Raw genomic sequence first — 17,123 nt, 5'->3', positions numbered from 1 at the left:
ACAAGCATGGAGCCAGGCTCTTCTTGGTGACAAACAATGGTAGGACAAGGGGTAATGGGTTTAAGCTGGAACATAAGAGGTTCCACTTAAACTTGAGAAGAAACTTCTTCTCAGTGAGGGTGACAGAGCACTGGGACAGGCTGCCCAGGGAGGTTGTGGAGTCTCCTTCTCTGGAGACATTCAAAACCTGCCTGGACATGTTCCTGTATAACCTCATCTAGGTGTTCCTGCTCCGGCAGGGGGATTGGACTAGATGATCTTTTGAGGTCCCTTCCAATCCCTAACGTTCTATGATTCTATGATTCTATGATATAGCAATTGCTGCAGCTGAACTCTATTCTAGATTCCTCCCTCAGCATGAATAAAATTAATCTTTAACAGGCAGGTTTTTTGGGGCTCCATACAGGATGCACCAAGGTTCTATAAGATGCCGTTTACAAGATGTAAGGATCAATATTTCACTGTTAGTATAAGAAATTACTGATAAGTTCATTCTCTGATCATGCTGAGCATCAGTCAGTAGTAAATTGCTAGAAAAGGCTGAGTGGACTTAGCTGGCCTCTGCCCTCAACCTGTAGGCACAACCTGTCGCCATTACTATAATTTACATGAAACATGACAAACCAAACAGCTTGATAAAAACTCTGTTTCACTCTCAGTATTTTTTTTTCTTCTCTTACCAGGGAAAGTCAGAAATTCATTTTTCTAATTTCTAGATTGTGAACTTAGTTTTTGGTTTTGTGTGCTTGAGGTATTATTCACACACAAAAGAGGTAGTACATTAATTTCCACCTATTGCCTGTCTCCTCGAAAAACAAAACTTATTGTTTCCTGTAGACATCAAGAGAAAGAAAAAGTTGATGTAAGTTCTGTCAGTAGTACTTAAAATAGCCTTCTTCATCAGGTATAAAATTATAAATATATTTTTCAGCTTTAATCTTCCTTACCTGACAATATTAGAAAGAGCTTTATTATGATCAGTCAAGTTTCATTTCAGCTGCTCAGTCGGTCTGTAATGTGTTTAGAAAAGTGAAGTCGGTGCTGCAAATGATAACTGATTTGGGGTGTATGTAGTCCTTCACACGACATAGTGTTTGGAAATCTACACTTATGCATTTGAGATAGTTCCATCACTGGGACACGAATCTTAAACTATCAGTTTACTGTTGCAAAAAGCAACAAATAGGCAGAAACAGAAAGAAAAAAAAAAAGAGATCTAATTGATGCTATGTGGCATCAACAATCTCTAAATGTCATCAGGTAGTTTTATATCATTACTGCGACATGTGATGGAGGCATAAAATCTTCAGTTCTGACAAAAAGAATACATTGTTTGTTACAAGATAATCAGAACATCCTATGAAATCTGCATTGTGTTCCAGTCTAGCGACTGTCAGACAATAGGATGTTAGCACATTCTGCTTTTGATTGGTTATCTAAGTTAAGCTATCAGTACCATATATATATGTGTGTGTGTATGTATGTATGTATATATATATATATATGTTTTTCTGAATTGCATTTATGTGAAAGACCACAGGTTTTAGTCCAGATAACAGAAAACATCTCCTTTTCTTCAGATTAGGTTTATGTTTGTGTTTTATTTATGATCTCACTTAGTATCATTTACGTGACAGGTGTGAAAATATGGGTATAACTAAGTGTGCCCATCAAGACATCATTCACACTGAACATTTCACTTCAGAGCTGAAACTTTTAGAAATGCTGCAGGCAAATAAAATTCAGAACATAAAGCAGTGTGTATGTTAAAGAAAGCATGTTAAAGAAAGAAAATGATTGGGTTTCTTTGCTGAACTACATATGGTACAGCTATTTATAAGAGTTCCAGGGTTAGATTAATACTAAGAAACTTAAAATGTGCTTTTACCCTGGAACATACTTCAGTTGTTTCAGTAATGTAAAAAACTGCAGGAGTTTTTGGAGATGAAATGTTAAGTTAAATATATATTAATTAAATTAATTTCTAATTTGTCACTTTTCAGCTCACTGACAAATGTGGAAGAGAACCAAGAAATCATTTATTCACATGTTTTTTATTATGTCATGGCCAGGGCGGAGAGGAAGGATTTTTATACTCAAATAACGTTTTCTATTAGCGTGTTCAAGTGCAGACAGGAGTGGAAGAATCAAGCCCTGAGTTTTGGTTAAATATTTCAATCACGCCACAGCCAGTTGTTAATTTGACCACTTAGCAATTTTGTTATACTTTCTGTTTATAATATTAAATCTCTTCAGGCTGGAGGCCATGCTTTCTTTTGGTAGTCGACTCCCTTCCTGATCTTCCTTTTAAAACTGTACTTTGACAACTGTTTCTCTCAGTAGCAATGCTGACACAAGCAATCCCGCACCCTTCATTCCTTTCATCCCCTCCCATTTGTTTCTGCCTCCACACCACATTTTCGCTTGGTTTATGGGGCCTTGCAGTGGTCTCAGCTGGAGAACTGATGCTGGTTAAAAATAACTCAGGCAGATAAAAAAAAGTGTTCAGTTTTAATGTCATTTGCTTGAGAGATTTCACAGTCTCTGATGTAGTGGGGCCAACAGATTTGAAACACTGGTCTGGGCACTGTGTTGCATACATAGGGTTGAAAGAATGCAGCAAAAAAATAATTTTAATTAGATAAGACTCAAACACTTGAGTGGTTTGTTTAATTCTTTTCCCATTCACAGGTATTTCCAAAATCCCAGTGGATTTAATCATATAACAACTGCTTTGCCTACAATTGCTCTTGCCAGTCAGTAGGGGGTCAAGCCTATGAATTGGATATTGCTGACTGACATTAAATCATCCATGTAGTGACTGATAACTACAGATATGAGTAAACTTGTTGGTAAATATAAGTTCTATAAATATACACTGAAGCCTAATTAAATGTTGATTAAACTTTTACAAACCCAGAAAGCAAAATTGTATGGCTATTCTTTATTGATGAATGAAATAGTGGAAGGTTTTTTTAGCCTTTTCTTTGTTCCAGGTGTAGAGCTGAATTCGCTGCGCCAAATGAAGATCCAGAGACCTATGACAATGCTTACAGATGTCCGACAGCTCATATCGAGTGGAGGAAGCGTGAATCAAAAGAATGATGAAGGAGTTACCCTGGTGAGTGGGAATATGTCATCGTCGCCCTGTGAATATGCATGTGCTGCAGCTGTGTACCACTAAAAGTCTTTGCATGGCAATTCTCTAGGAGCAGAAATGAGGGAATGCGAGATTTTGGTTCTCATCTGGTCTTTTGAATATAGACGTATGTCAATGCTGTGCAATTGCTTGCTGTTAGCCACTGAATATGCAACACAAAAATTAATAGCAAAAAAAAGTATTGGCAGTTTAGAACTACAGCAGATACTTATGGTCTCTGACATTCTGTGTAAGAGATGGCCTGAAACTTCAATCGGTGATTCCTGTTTTAGGCTCGTATCTTCTGTCTGAACCAGGCTAAGACACTGTTTCATGAAACCATTCCATCTTGATTCAGTGTAATGAATCATCCACCATATCAGCGGATAAGTGTTCCTTCTACCAAATTTGCATGTTTCTGTAGTTACTCATGTCATTATACCTATTTGTGCTAATAGATCTGCTATCCCTTTGTTTTTTTCAGGATCACTACTTCTTCAGCCATCAAAATAATTTTAAAATTAATGTAATAAAGTATTTTTAAAGTATTTTTCCCTACATAGCTTGTCTGTGAAATGTTCTCTTTGCATATAAAATCTTCAACGTCATTATCAATCAGTAAATGGTCATCAGCAGCACTGAGATATTTAAAAACTTCTAAAAATTATTTCTGTGTTTTTTCTGCAAATACTGTAAAATAATTGGAAAGGCATGTATTATTGAACTTTATTATTATTTTAGCACTTATGATGAATTACATTGCATGATACTGAATTAATACAATGAAACATTAGTATTTGATTCTGTATTTTAAAACCTGTGAAGTATTTAAACTGCAACTGAGCCTCATAATTGGCATTGTTGAATCCAGCTACTGGCTCTGTCTGTACAGAAAGCTGTGACTTTTGGGATGGACACCCCAAGCACTTAACTTTAGTTAAAAACAGGAGGGAAGCAGGGGAGGGGTGGGAAGAAATAACACAACTTTTAATTTAATTTATAGAAACATTAATTTAACTTCCAGTTTTCTGATAAATTTAAGCTAAGCTGCTAAATCACAGTAAAACACAAAGTTGTTTCTCTTGACTTTACTCTTATTGCTACTGCAGTCTGAATTGGCTAAGTTAAATTGAGTTATGAACTTACCTAACTATCATTGCATAAAACCTTTTCTGTAGTTAGCTAGAATTGTTGAAATATATGTCTGAAATGTGTTTAACAGTACTGCAGATACCAGGAGAAAAGTATTGTGGATAGTTTGTTTTTTGCTTGGTACGATATGGACAAAGGGGACATTTTTTGCATGAACCATTTTTATGTTGAACTTGAATTTTTTTAAACTTATTTAATAGTCTGCCAACAAGTAGCTACAAAGTGGATCATTTTGCATTTGTTTGAAATTTCTATTACATAAAACTTTTGTCTGACAAACTGGTGGGAAGTCCAGAATTTGTTAAACTGCTCTGTCTCTCTTCATGAGTATGGAGACAGCCAGTCTGTGATAGCTGTATGTGTATCAAAGGGTTCTGAGAATAGTCTTTTTTGTTGTTCTACATCTATCTGCACAGAGAAAACAATAAATATCTCAGTACCAAATGAGATTTATTTTCTTTTGATAGAATATATCTAAGTCCATGTGTAACTTAAGATGAATCAGGCAAAAAAAAATGATGGCATAAACGTATAAATGCAAACATTCCCATAAATAGAGAACACATATGTGTGTACATGCAATACAGACACAGAATGATATATGGCAAAATTATTTTTTCTGCTAAATTCTCCTACAATAATTTTTTTCTTTGAAATATTTCAGTCATAGAATATTTTCTTTATCCTCTGAGTTTTTAAACTACTTTAAAATAGCACTTATGAAATTGATGTTTGAGTAGAAAATATAATTTCCTCTGTAAAAAGAGAAGAAAAGCCAAAGTGATGTCAAATTACGGGAAAATTTTGAGGTTTTTGTAATTAGAACATTTATAGCATACAGAATCGGTGTTCTGCCCCCTTTACGGGGAAGATTTTTGATGAGCTATAGAGTTTTTCATCCCTCTGCTTCAAGGATGTTCATAGACAAAACTTTGTGCATGCTCTGCAGGTGCAGCTGAACTGAAATAGCAAATAAGGCAAATAATATCCTGGACTCTGGTTTTGGTGTCTCCCGTGCTTATAGTGACTTTGGAATTAGACAGTTCCAGTAACAGGTTTATTGCAAGACCTTTTTTATACCATTGGCCATTCCTTTCAACCCTAAGAAATCTAGTCTCTTCAGCTAACATTGCTTCAAAGGAAAACAGTCATGTAGTTGGGCTACATGATTTGGGATACAGGTTGCCACCTATATTCTCAGTTCTCCATTCTGCAATCTTCCTGAGCTCTGTCTTTACTGATCGTCATGAGAACTCAGTCCTCCTGACTGGGGTTGAGTAATCATATTGTGCCAATTTCCAAAGGCAAATTTTGTCCCCTTTGCTCTCAGAAGTGGATGGAACATTTGAAATCATAGCACAGAACCATGAGAACCACTAAACCATCCTGGATCAGTTTGGTCATGTGAGGTATGTGCCTCAACATACAGTTAAGTATCTAAGGAAGCAATGCAAGTGAAAGGAAGAAAATCTCTGTGGTTCAAAATTGAGAAAGTATTTTTCGTTACCTATTTTGTGCTGCAAGCTCAATGATTATGTGTTACTGAATTCATGTTGGAGGAAGGTAGTGTCAGGTTACATTTGGGATATTTGAACTGCGACAGAAGACAATTAGATATAGGCCACACTTTACTGAAATACAAGAATCTACCCAGGCTCGTGAAGTTTGTGAATGTGTTTCAAAGGATGTTTGCTTGAAATGGTATGAAGAGTACCTAGTGAGACCCGATTGTTTAAATAGTTCTCAATAAGCTAACATTCTTATTTTTTGGTAGGTTTTATTTATAGATATTGAAAAAGATTCCACACTGGTTTTCTATTCTGTTGTTATCACATGTGTATTTTGTATTAGCCGTAACCATGATTTAGCCAATTAGGTCTGTGGGGCAGCCAGGATACATGGTGGGGTGTCACAGGCTTTTCTGAATTCTTGAAACTATTAAGGTATTTTTATATTCCAGCTGCACGTGGCTTGCGCTAATGGATACAAGAATGTTGCATCTCTGATACTGGACCATGGGGCTGATCTCAGTGTAGTGGATAATCAGTACTGGACACCCCTGCACTTAGCTGCAAAGTATGGACAGGTAAAGCATGATGTTTTCAACTGCTTCTCTTTTCTTTGTGGTAGGCAGCCTTCTGTAGAAATAGCAAATACTTGCAAGTTAGGGAGACTATTCTGGTTTTAATGTGGAAAGTTTACACATTTCTGTACTATAGGTGGCATCTTAAACGGCAGAGATCATCTGAGAATAGACATTGTAAAGCTATCAGCCCAGTACAGCTCATTACAATCAATCTACCATCAACAGCAGTTTGTCTCCAGCAAAAATTAAATTTGCACTGAAAGAGAGCCAAAATAAGCACTTCTGTCTTTTATTTTCTTATACCCTGAAGTATACTGAAGTTTAATATTTATAAAGACAAAATTTAATTTGCATCTGTACAGGAGGAAGTTTCTAAAAAATAATGGCACCACAGCCTTCTTGTTACAAATCTCAAGTTATAAATTAATATACAACCTAAGTGTTATTGCTCCAACTTCAACAGTAAATGATATGAGAAACAATTGGAGAAAAGATACATTATCCTTAGTGAGCTAGGCATGTGAAAGACCACCCACACCTCATAATGAACACCTGGCTTATAGAGACACCTCTACAATGGCAGAACCAGTAATTTTTACGATGAGCCAACTGCAACTTAAGTACAAAGGTTTGTTTTGTCTAATGTGAACAATCACCTCCAGAGTGCAATTCAGACAAATCTAGGAGGTACATTTTAAATAGGTGGGATGAATCAATACTTAGAGATCTGACCCTCCCTGATTATAGAGGTCATGGACAACTAGCATATATTAGATGTCTAACTTACACATTTTAAAATCTCACAGGAAGAATCCAGACCAAAGTGCAGGGCAAAGGGACAAAGGATGGGTCAACTGCCCACTGGATGTGCTGGGTCTCCCCAGTGATCATAAAGGCGACATGGAGTTGATGTCTTACTCTTAGTCAATGTAAAACTGCACAGAGTGAATCCTACAGAGGGAGCAGAGTTAAATATTTAAAACAATACCTGTGTTATCAAAAGCAAAACATAGCAGTAGGTTGTTGCATTGTTTCCAAACAGGGAATAAATAAGAGTTTTAAATGACAGTATGTATTATCCAATGTTAAAAAAAAATAAAAAAAATAAAAAATCTGTACCTGTCTTTACATATATTTGTAAAGAAAAGCAGTCTCGTGGTTAAATTTACCATCTAAAATTTGCTAGAATGTTATTCCTGAGGCTACTGCCTGAAGGTCAGTGTCTCTGTTTCGTAAGATGAGGCTCTGCTTTTCAGAAACAGATTAGGTTACCAATGAGTGCAACAGACTATTAAATGAAATACCACTAGCTGCAAACATTGAAAAAGAATAGCAATAGTATTAAAAAATAGGCATGTTTTTAAGCAAGGTATTCTGAGCTTCTAGGGCTGTTGTCGTTTTTCTCCCTGTAACTACTGGAGCTAAACCCAAGTTTTTATTTTTAATGTGCACTGAGATTCTAACATTATACAAAAATAGGTATTATTGAGGTATTAATGTCAGAGTTGCTTATTTTAATAATTTTACCTTAATAATTTTACCTTAATAAAAGGATAGAATATAGCAGCCTCTTTGGCACACATGCAAATCTGCATCAACACACAAAAGCCTCTTCAAAATCAGATTATGAGGGGAGCAAAACAAGCCCCAAGAAATGAGAATATGCCAGGGTTTCCTACATAGATGTAGTGGGGAATTTTGGACATACGCATTCTTAATGCTGATATTGCTGGCAGTTTTGAACTCCGTTGTCTCATTGGCGTGCAGCCTGGGGAGTGCTGGTGTGGACGTGGCTGCTGCCTCTGCACAGCAGAGTGGGGCACACGTCCTCACTTGGGGACCACGCCACCCACCCTGGCACCGATACCAACTGAGGAAGGGCGACTTGTATTTCTCAGGCTGGCCCCCTAATTTGAATTTAGCACAGCAATTGCTTTCTGAAGAGCAAGTAATTTGGAACTGGTAGTGCTGTCCTGGCTGGACATCTTCCAGGCTGCTGTGATGAGGAAGGCCCACACTCGCCCTCCCTGTGGTGGGAATAGGCTGCAGCTCTGACGTTTGCCTTGGGTACTTTGGCACAATTCCCAGGCACAAGCTGTTTCTTTGTTGTTTATCACAGAAATGTCACCTTTAAAACCAGCTATCGGAGGCATGCAGGTCAGAGCTGACTCCCCAGTAGCTGAAACACTACCTCTCTCAAAATTTTGTCCTTGGGGGATGCTGCCTATGTCTGAAGTGTTAAATTGCTAAATAAAAGAAGGCTAAAGATTAAGCCAGACAACAGTCTGGCTCACATTCATATGGTTTAGATCTAGTTTCCTCCACAGGAGATTAGTCGTGTTTGTAGAGGGCTGGTTGGAGTGGTCCAAAGCAGAGTCAGGGACAGAGCTAAGAGTTAAGCAGTGTGGATTATAAGGGATTCTTAAGTTTACTCCATTGCATGCTCTTAGCGAGACAGATTTAGCCTCTGGCTTTAAGGTTCAATGGTTTCATTATGTCAAAAAGGAAAAAAAAAAAAAGAAAAAAAGAGAACTGTGGAACTGCTGACTATACATCTCCAAGAGTAAATCCTGTACCAGCAAGGATTTCCCATTAACAGACTGGAAATATATTAAAAAAAGTTTAGTGAGCTCAGATGCTTAGCTCATTATTCTTAATATTATGTATGTCCTATGCCATTTTCAAAGTCTGTGTGTGAAATTCCCATTCTGTCAACATATTCTCCCTTAATATATATTCATTTGGCTTGTTTGCTTGGGCTGAATCATACCCCTCTGTCTTGTTAGTTCATCCAAACACAGCATTTCTTTCAGGTCATAGAAGGGACTCTGTGTTTCTTGCTGAAGTCTAAGAGAGCATACTTTCTTACTATGTGGTCTAATTTACTCATCGTTACCAAAATGTATTAGTAATTTGACTCAGCTATGAACTGCAATTTCATTTTTTTTCTTTAAGTGCATGTTGACCCCAAAATAGAAAATAAAAAAAAACCTACATAGATCATTAGAATATGCTTTGATGAGAAGGGATTAACTGAAGTAGGAAATTATATTTAGTCTCATTCAACTTTGGCCATTGCCATAGCGGTTCCTTTGATTGCAATTTCTGGCCTTCTGCATATTCCACAAATGTTTTCAATGGGAAGAGCCTGAAGAAGGGGGTGCCGGTTCAGTATTTCAAAAAGAATAGAGTATAGTCACTCAGAATACGTATTTTCCCTGTCAAGCAGTTGGAAACATTCATTTATGGTCAGAAAATCCTCCAGAGAATGTTTTATCCAGACATATCTCACCCTCTTTTCTTTAGTCTTTTTGTTTGTCTTTGGCACGCGTGATTGTACTCGGGTAGGAGAGCAGCATTTCCCTTCAGATCAAATTACACTCGTTTTCCTCAAGCAGAGAGACCACTTTGGGATTTCAGCCTGTGATATCTTTCTTTTATTCTCCATATATTCAGCAGGTCTCTAGAAATGATTCAAATGCTATTTGTGGGTACAGAACACTCAGGCAGGAAAAGCTAGATTCACACTATACCAAATTATAATAAGAAAATAGATTTACAAGTTTAAGTTTCATACACAGACTAGGGCCAACCTCAGTTTACAAAATTACTATAAAACTCTCAGTGTATACATATATGCTTTTAAAGGTGAGTTGTGTATGGACTACACTAGATATGTATTTGATTATTGCAGGATGTCAGTGATCAATATAACTTTCATTTTCCATAAAATACCAGCTATAGTAGCTTCCTCTCGTATATATACATATAAATAAATATGCATATATATATAAAACCACGAGAGGCATAGATGAAAAAGAAGACTAATAAGTCTGTTCAGGCACAAACTTTGAGAAGTGCCAGAATTATGATCCTCTCTGTAGTAATAATATATAATTTATAGGAACATAACTTATAAGCATTTTTAATCACAAGATCACATAATTTTCCCTGATTTATTTTATTTTATTTTTATTTTATTTTCCGTCTAATGTCCTGGTGAACTGAAAAATAGAAATGTACATTATCAGTCTTGAAGTAAAGACTGCTGAAGTCTTCATTTCAGCTGTAGAAAAACTTTTAGGTAAACTTTGTCACTTGCTTAGGTAGCTGTAAACAGCATTAAGTTGCACTTCTTTACTGGAACCATTCCAGAGGCGCAAAAGGCATACTCTTACACCATGCAGGTTAAACATGCTGACTACAGAAAGGTAGAGGTGAACCTGGGTTCCTTTCCAAGCTCTGTGTATGAACACACACAGTCTTTGTGGTTTGTTCCTCCTACACGTAACCTTATTTGTCCCATTGCCGCCAGGCTGTTCCGTTCGTGTCTTTATTCTCTTGCCTTATTGTCCCATTCATTTGCCTGGCTTCATGTCCTTGCCATACGCCTCTTATCCCAATCCTAATTTCCTTGCACTGCCAGCTTCTGCCCCTCCTCCTCTCCCTGGTTCTCATCCAAGTTTTCTTTTCTCTGCCTTGGCTTCATGCCAACCTTTTTGCTATTCTGTTGTACTTATCCCTTTTCCCACTTGCTCACAGTCCCAATCTCCCTTTTTCAATCTCAGTGCTTTTTCCTCATTGTGTTACTTTCTTCTTTCATTTTCTTTTCCTGCTTAGTCTGTCTCTACCTACATCCTGGCTCCTTGCCACGTCTCTCTTCTTCCCTTTCACTTCATTTATTTAATGCTGTTGGTTCCAAAGTCCGGTATTTTATCCATGCTCTGTTCTATTTTTTCCCCTCCACTCCTTCCACCTTGCTGCTAGTCTCATTCCCACAACCTATTTTTCCTAATCTGTTCCACTTTGCTGACCTCAGGGGGTTATGGTCTTTTTTTTCTGCACTCAAGTAGAAAAGATACCTTCCTCATCTATACTGTACTAAGAATGGAGATCTGTAATGAGTTTTAGACATGATTTCCTGTGTCTAGAGCAGTACTGTGTATCAGATTTGCAACTGCAGTCAAAATGCTATTTAGCTTCTGAATGATATTGCTCTTGTTTAGAGGTTTGCATATTAGACTTTGGCTTTAAGGGGGACTCAGTCTTCTAAGGTGTACTGTTATGTAATGGAGAACAAATATATGACCTTCAATACTCAGTTCACAGTAACTGTAATAGTTGAAGTTAGTCCCAAATCTTGGGAGTCCCTGTATTGGCGTTTGCTTTTCTTTGTTTCAGTCGCCAGTAGCTTAAGTGAACACTGGTCCCTAACCTCAACTTTTCTTCTCATTGTCCTTGATTGTTAGCCAAGTGCTGATTATCAACCCATTCCACCAGTTAAATACATTTCTCCAGTGTTATCCTAAGCAGTTTCTGGTCTTGTTTATTCCATCTGCTGAATATTTGGCTAGCTTGAAGTTACAGCACTTCTATCACAGAATCTTAGTAATGGTAATAATAGTAATAATAAACATTGAAACTACTTCCTTGATTTATATTTTCTTATTATCAGTCTTTTAAATATCCAAGTGGATGTTTAAACAGAGCCACTGATACTGGTTATACTAACATTTAGGCCTACAGTGGACCATACTAGTAAAAATGGGCTCTTTGATTTATCCCTTATAATCTAAAAACTGTCTTGTAAATATCTGGTGGCTATGATATTTTCAAGGTTTGAAATTTGGCTAAGTTTCGACAATTTTCCAAACAGACAACAATAGGAACATTCTCACCCCAAAGAATTCATCTTCTGCCTAATACAAAGTCTTCAAATCATACGCACATTGGAGCTCACAAGGGTCAATCAATATATTTTCTCACACCCTGCTCCCAAAAGGTGTTCATGTTTGGTTGATTTATTTTTCTTCCTAATAGGCAGCAATCTTAGCAAACTACCTTACAAAAATCACACAGTGATATAAACATGCACTTTTCCAACCCAGTGAAGTTGAGCCTAATAAGCAATTGAAAACTGGTTCTTATGAGTGCAGATGTAGGCCATCGTATTCAGTGGTGAAGACTGCACATAATAATGGTGTAACCAGTGATATTTTATGTGTTCTGCCTACGGTTTCACGGTGTTTAGTGAATAAGCACCATAGATATTAAAATAATACTTGAGGATTTCAGTGTGTTTTGCACACTATTGTGAGATTGATGGTTTAGTGAATAAGCACCATAGATATTAAAATAATACTTGAGGATTTCAGTGTGTTTTGCACACTATTGTGAGATTGATGGTCCAAAATAATACTGATTTTGAGTAAAGGTTGTTGATCCACTAGTTTCCTATTAGATGGCTTTGTCTCAGTGTGGATGAAAGCATGCTGGGGAACCATATCCAGAGAAAATTGAGTGGAAGCCTAAGAAGTCACAGCAGGTGGAAGGAAATTGCAAGAAGGGAGTGGGAAGGCCTTAGTCAAAGAGAATTGAGGAATTAATATCAAGAAAGAAAAGAAAAATAGCATTCTCCCAAAAAAGCAATAAGAACACTAATAAAAGGGTGGAAGAAAATAAGTTGGAGAGATACATCTAAGGAGCTATGAGTCTCAGATACAGGAAACAGAGAAAAAGAGGCCTGAGGAATAAGAAATGATGGGGGGGGTGAACAAAAGATGGATGGTAAACCAGGTCACTAAGGATGGTAGGAAATGTGCACCTTTGAAACAGAAGGAGAGGAGTGGAGAGAAATGTTGGTTTTGACAGGGAAGAAAAGTGAAGAACAGAAGGAATTTACTGTTGGTGCATGCAAATTGGATAATGCATATTCATTGCTGTGCAAAGTAGCACATTGGGACATTTGCATAAAATCTCCAGCTTTCTGAATTTACAACTTAAGCATGTATCTCTCCAATGGTAAAGAAAAGGGAATAAATGATCTGAGGTAGAGGTACTGGGACTTGGATAATAACTCAGGAGTTCAAAGCTCAGCCAGAGCCAGCAGCTTATCCTTTACAGTTGCTGGCACAGATCTGGTGTCCTTTGCATTGCTTCAGAGGAAAATATCTGACCATACAGAAAAGAAAGACACTTTTCAGGAGCACTGATTCTGCTCCCCAGCTAATTCACTAGCAGTAAAACTAACAGGGCTCGAGGGCAGTCTGGAGCTGCCTTTGCAGCTTCAAGTACGTAAAGAGATTCTTGAGGAATCTCTCTCCTTCATGCTCTGTATTTCCTACCTGGTCACTGCAGTCACTTATCTGTGGCAAAAGGCCTCACAGTCTGTCAGCTGGCCAACACTGGTGTTCTTAAGCCTGTGATATATGAAACTGAGCATCCAGGCTTTCTTAGCTAGCATTTAATGTATGGTAAAATTTAGCCCTTTTTTTTGGCAAAGTATTTGAAGTATTTGAAGGTTTTATTTGAAGGCTTTATAATGTGCCTATTGCAGTAAATTTATTTATCCTGCTTTTTTTTTTTTTCTTTTTTCCCTTATAGCTTTTTATTTTCAGTATTGCAGTCCATATTTCTTTAGGTTTAAAGAACTGTTCAACTTCAGTGCTTCTATGTCCAGTCAAGGTTTCCTCTGTTCATCTGTGCATGTTTTTCTAGCTCCTTAGATTGTAAGTGTTGCTTCCGTTAATGTGAATTACACTTCATTTCATTGTAATATTTCCTTTGAGAACTAAAGCTCAGGTTCACTGTAGACAGGATACTTTTTTTACCACTTTCTATTTTGGAAAAAACCCATAGCGCTTTTGGTGTAACTGTGGTGGTCTGCCTGCACATCTGATCATGCATTCTGTCTTGCTTACCAAACTCAGAGTTCTTATATGCACAAAAAACCTTTTTATTTTAATCTTGTCTGTGTAAAGCTGTAATTAATACAATCTTTCTTCATACATTTTCATTAAGAATTTCCCCTATCCATAAATATACAAACTGTTAAAAGTTTGCTAACAAGTTAGTTCTGATGAAGAAAAAATGCACTTTTTTTTTTGGAAAAGCCATAGATGGACTTTTTCCACGTTACACGGAGTCACAAAATGTTTGAGGTTGGAGGTCATCTGATCCAGTTCCCCTGATCAAGCAGTGCTACCTAAAGCAGGCTGCCCAGGACCATGTCCAGACAACTGGTGAATGTCTCCAAGGATAGAGACTCCAAATCCTCACTGTGCCAGTGCTTGGTCACCCTCACAGTGTAAAAGTCTGATGTTCAGATGGATCACTTTGTGTTTCAGGTTGTGCCCATTGCCTCTGGTCCTGTCACTGGGCAGCACTGAAAAGAACCTGACTCTGTCCTCTTTGCACCCTCCCTTCAGGTATTTATATACATTAATGAAATCCCCCCTGAGCCTTCTCCAGATTGAAGAGTCTGAGATCTCTCCGCCTTTCCTCTTATGTGAGGTGTTCCTATCTCATATCTTAGTAGCCTTTTACTGGACTCTCTCCAGTGTATCCACCTCTTTTGTACTGAGAACCCTGTACAAAGTATACCAGGTGTGACCTCAGCAGCACTGAGGGGAAGGATCTCCTCATTCAATGTGTTGGCAACAGTTCTCCAAATGCATCTCAGGATACCATTAACCTTCTTTGTGGCCAAAGCACATTGCTGTCTGATTTTCAGCTTGGTGTTTACCAGATCCTTTTCTGCAAAACTGCTTTCCCGCTGGGTGGCCTCCAGCATGTACTGGTGCCTGCGTTTTTTTCGCCCCATACACAGGTCTTCGCACATCTCCTTGTTGAACTTCATGATATACCTGTCAGCCCATTTCTCCAGCCTGGCAGGGTCTCCCTGGATGGTAAACCCTCTGGCCTTCCAACCACTCCTCCCAGCTTTGTGTCATCTGCATATTTGCTGAGGGTGCACTCTACCCCATCGTCCAGATCATTAATTAAAATGTTGAAAGGCACTGGACCCAGTACCAATCTCCAGGATACACTGCTAGTTACTGGCCTCCATCCAGACTTCTTGACACTCATCACCACCCTCTGGGCCCAGCCATTGAGCCATTTTTCAATCCATCTGAATGGTGGAATGGCAGCACCTTGCTCATTTTTCCATTTGGCAAGCATCACATCAGAACAGATTGTGAATGAGGTTTACAATGTAATTTTACAGATGTTTTGAAGACTTCCTTACTAGTATAAGGTGCAGCCTAGAAAAAGGACCGAAATAGGTATCTGAAAATGTATGACTGATTTGAAGTGGGAACTGGAGTGGGAGTGGAGTGAATGAGTAAATAGGTAAATAGGAAAAGCATGAATGATCTATGAAGGCTTTTGAAAATGAAGGCAAGCAGGTTCTGGCTTGGTAAAAAAGCTTCTTTTTTTTTATTTGTATGAATTGGCACAGATAACTGTAAAATAAGAAAAATATATATATTGTCATTTTACCCTTTATGTCTGCAATATTTCCTTAAGTATTACAGTTTCTCTTAATGTAGTCATATCTACCGTATTTGTAACTCTGAAATTGAAATATTTGAATACTGATAATTTGCTGTAATTACTAATAGTTCTAGTCTTTGGCACAGTTCTGAAGATCTGGCAATTCAATTATATATATATCCAATTATATATATATTCAATTATATGTATATATTCACTCTTTCTAAAACATGTGAATGAGGTTAAAACTAATACAGACAGTTCTGCATAGCCAAAAGCAGGGAACTGAAATCAACAGTGGCGTGAATACGTTAATCTTGGTGATGTGCATCAAGGATTTCCAGCAGGAGTTATTTCTTTGGCAGCAGGAAACATTGACATTGCAGCACAGAACAGGCTTCTTGTGATGTAAATCCTGAACTTTGATAACCCAAAAATCTGTTTATTGTTACTGAACTGAGAGTGAGTTTAAAACCCCTCTCCTTTGGTAAAACCACTGCTACTTTTCAAAATGGCTGTTAATGAAATTATGTAACTGCTGCTGGTTTAGTAAGGTCAGTGACTAAGCATGCACCATTTTTTCATAATGAAAAAACACAGAGATATATGTGTTGAGGGTACTCAGTTGTAAGCAGGGCTAATTGGATTTGGAAGTGAACCTGTTTTTGCTTCCTCCTTGCTTCCACACTTTGCTACATTTTCTGTTGTTACTGTTACTGGAAAGCCAGCATTAGAAAGCTGAGGAGAGCAAGATCTTTTTATTGTATAGGAACTTGCAACAATAATTTATTGTGTTTCTGTTATTAGAAGTTTGGGGTTTATTTTTGCACTTAACTGATTCTTCTTTATTGTGGTCTTTTGTAGTAAGTTGCTGTCTGTATAGTGAATCCATATTGAATTTTCTTATTTTTATTGCAATTATTTCCTTCCTTTTTGGTTTTTATTAATTTATTGCTTATTTTGATGTAAAATTACTATCCTTTCTCTTAGCTGCCTTCCAATTCAGGTCTCATTTATCTGTAGCTCTCTTCTTCTGGCCTGAGGAATCCTTTTGTTTCTCCACAGCTTGTTTTCCCCTCTGCTCATGCGGGCTTCCCCTTTTGATTATATTTACATTACAAATTGGATTTGCTTTTGCGTATATCCAAAAGTGCAGACAGTTTTCTCATTTAGTTGGGCTCTATATTCACATTCTAAATGTATTTTTTGCTTCTTGTGCAGTTTTTTAGTCCTTTCTGACCAACCAGTTTGTCAGGGTAGACGTTACTACAGCTTTTGATGGAGAAATATCTCTAGGGGCTTCAGTGCAGCAATAGAAGAGCTCGCTAAAAACAATTGCTTGCAGCATTCTTGCAGGAATTAAAAAATATGTTTTAGACTTTTTCATTATGTGATACTGTATCCTACTCTATTATAGTATAATTGCTATTATTACTAGTATGTTAAATGGATTGGGTAAACATAAGAAGT

At 37.5% G+C, this 17,123-nt stretch overlaps 1 protein-coding gene across 1 annotated transcript in view; it reads left to right on the top strand.

Moving 5' to 3' along the window:
* Positions 1 to 17,123, top strand: part of MYO16 (myosin XVI) — a 379,702-nt gene that overhangs the window by 158,698 nt on the left and 203,881 nt on the right. Inside the window, exons 6-7 of the mRNA XM_082054681.1 lie at positions 2,997 to 3,121; positions 6,252 to 6,377. Of these exons, the coding sequence (XP_081910807.1) occupies positions 2,997 to 3,121; positions 6,252 to 6,377 (251 nt within the window). The remainder of the gene's footprint in view (positions 1 to 2,996; positions 3,122 to 6,251; positions 6,378 to 17,123) is intronic.

Source organism: Streptopelia decaocto (assembly GCF_964273445.1).
Source record: "Streptopelia decaocto genome assembly, chromosome: 1".
In the NCBI taxonomy this organism is placed as follows: domain Eukaryota; kingdom Metazoa; phylum Chordata; class Aves; order Columbiformes; family Columbidae; genus Streptopelia; species Streptopelia decaocto.
Note: the sequence above shows the minus strand (reverse complement) of the source record. Positions and strands in the feature narration are given on the sequence as shown.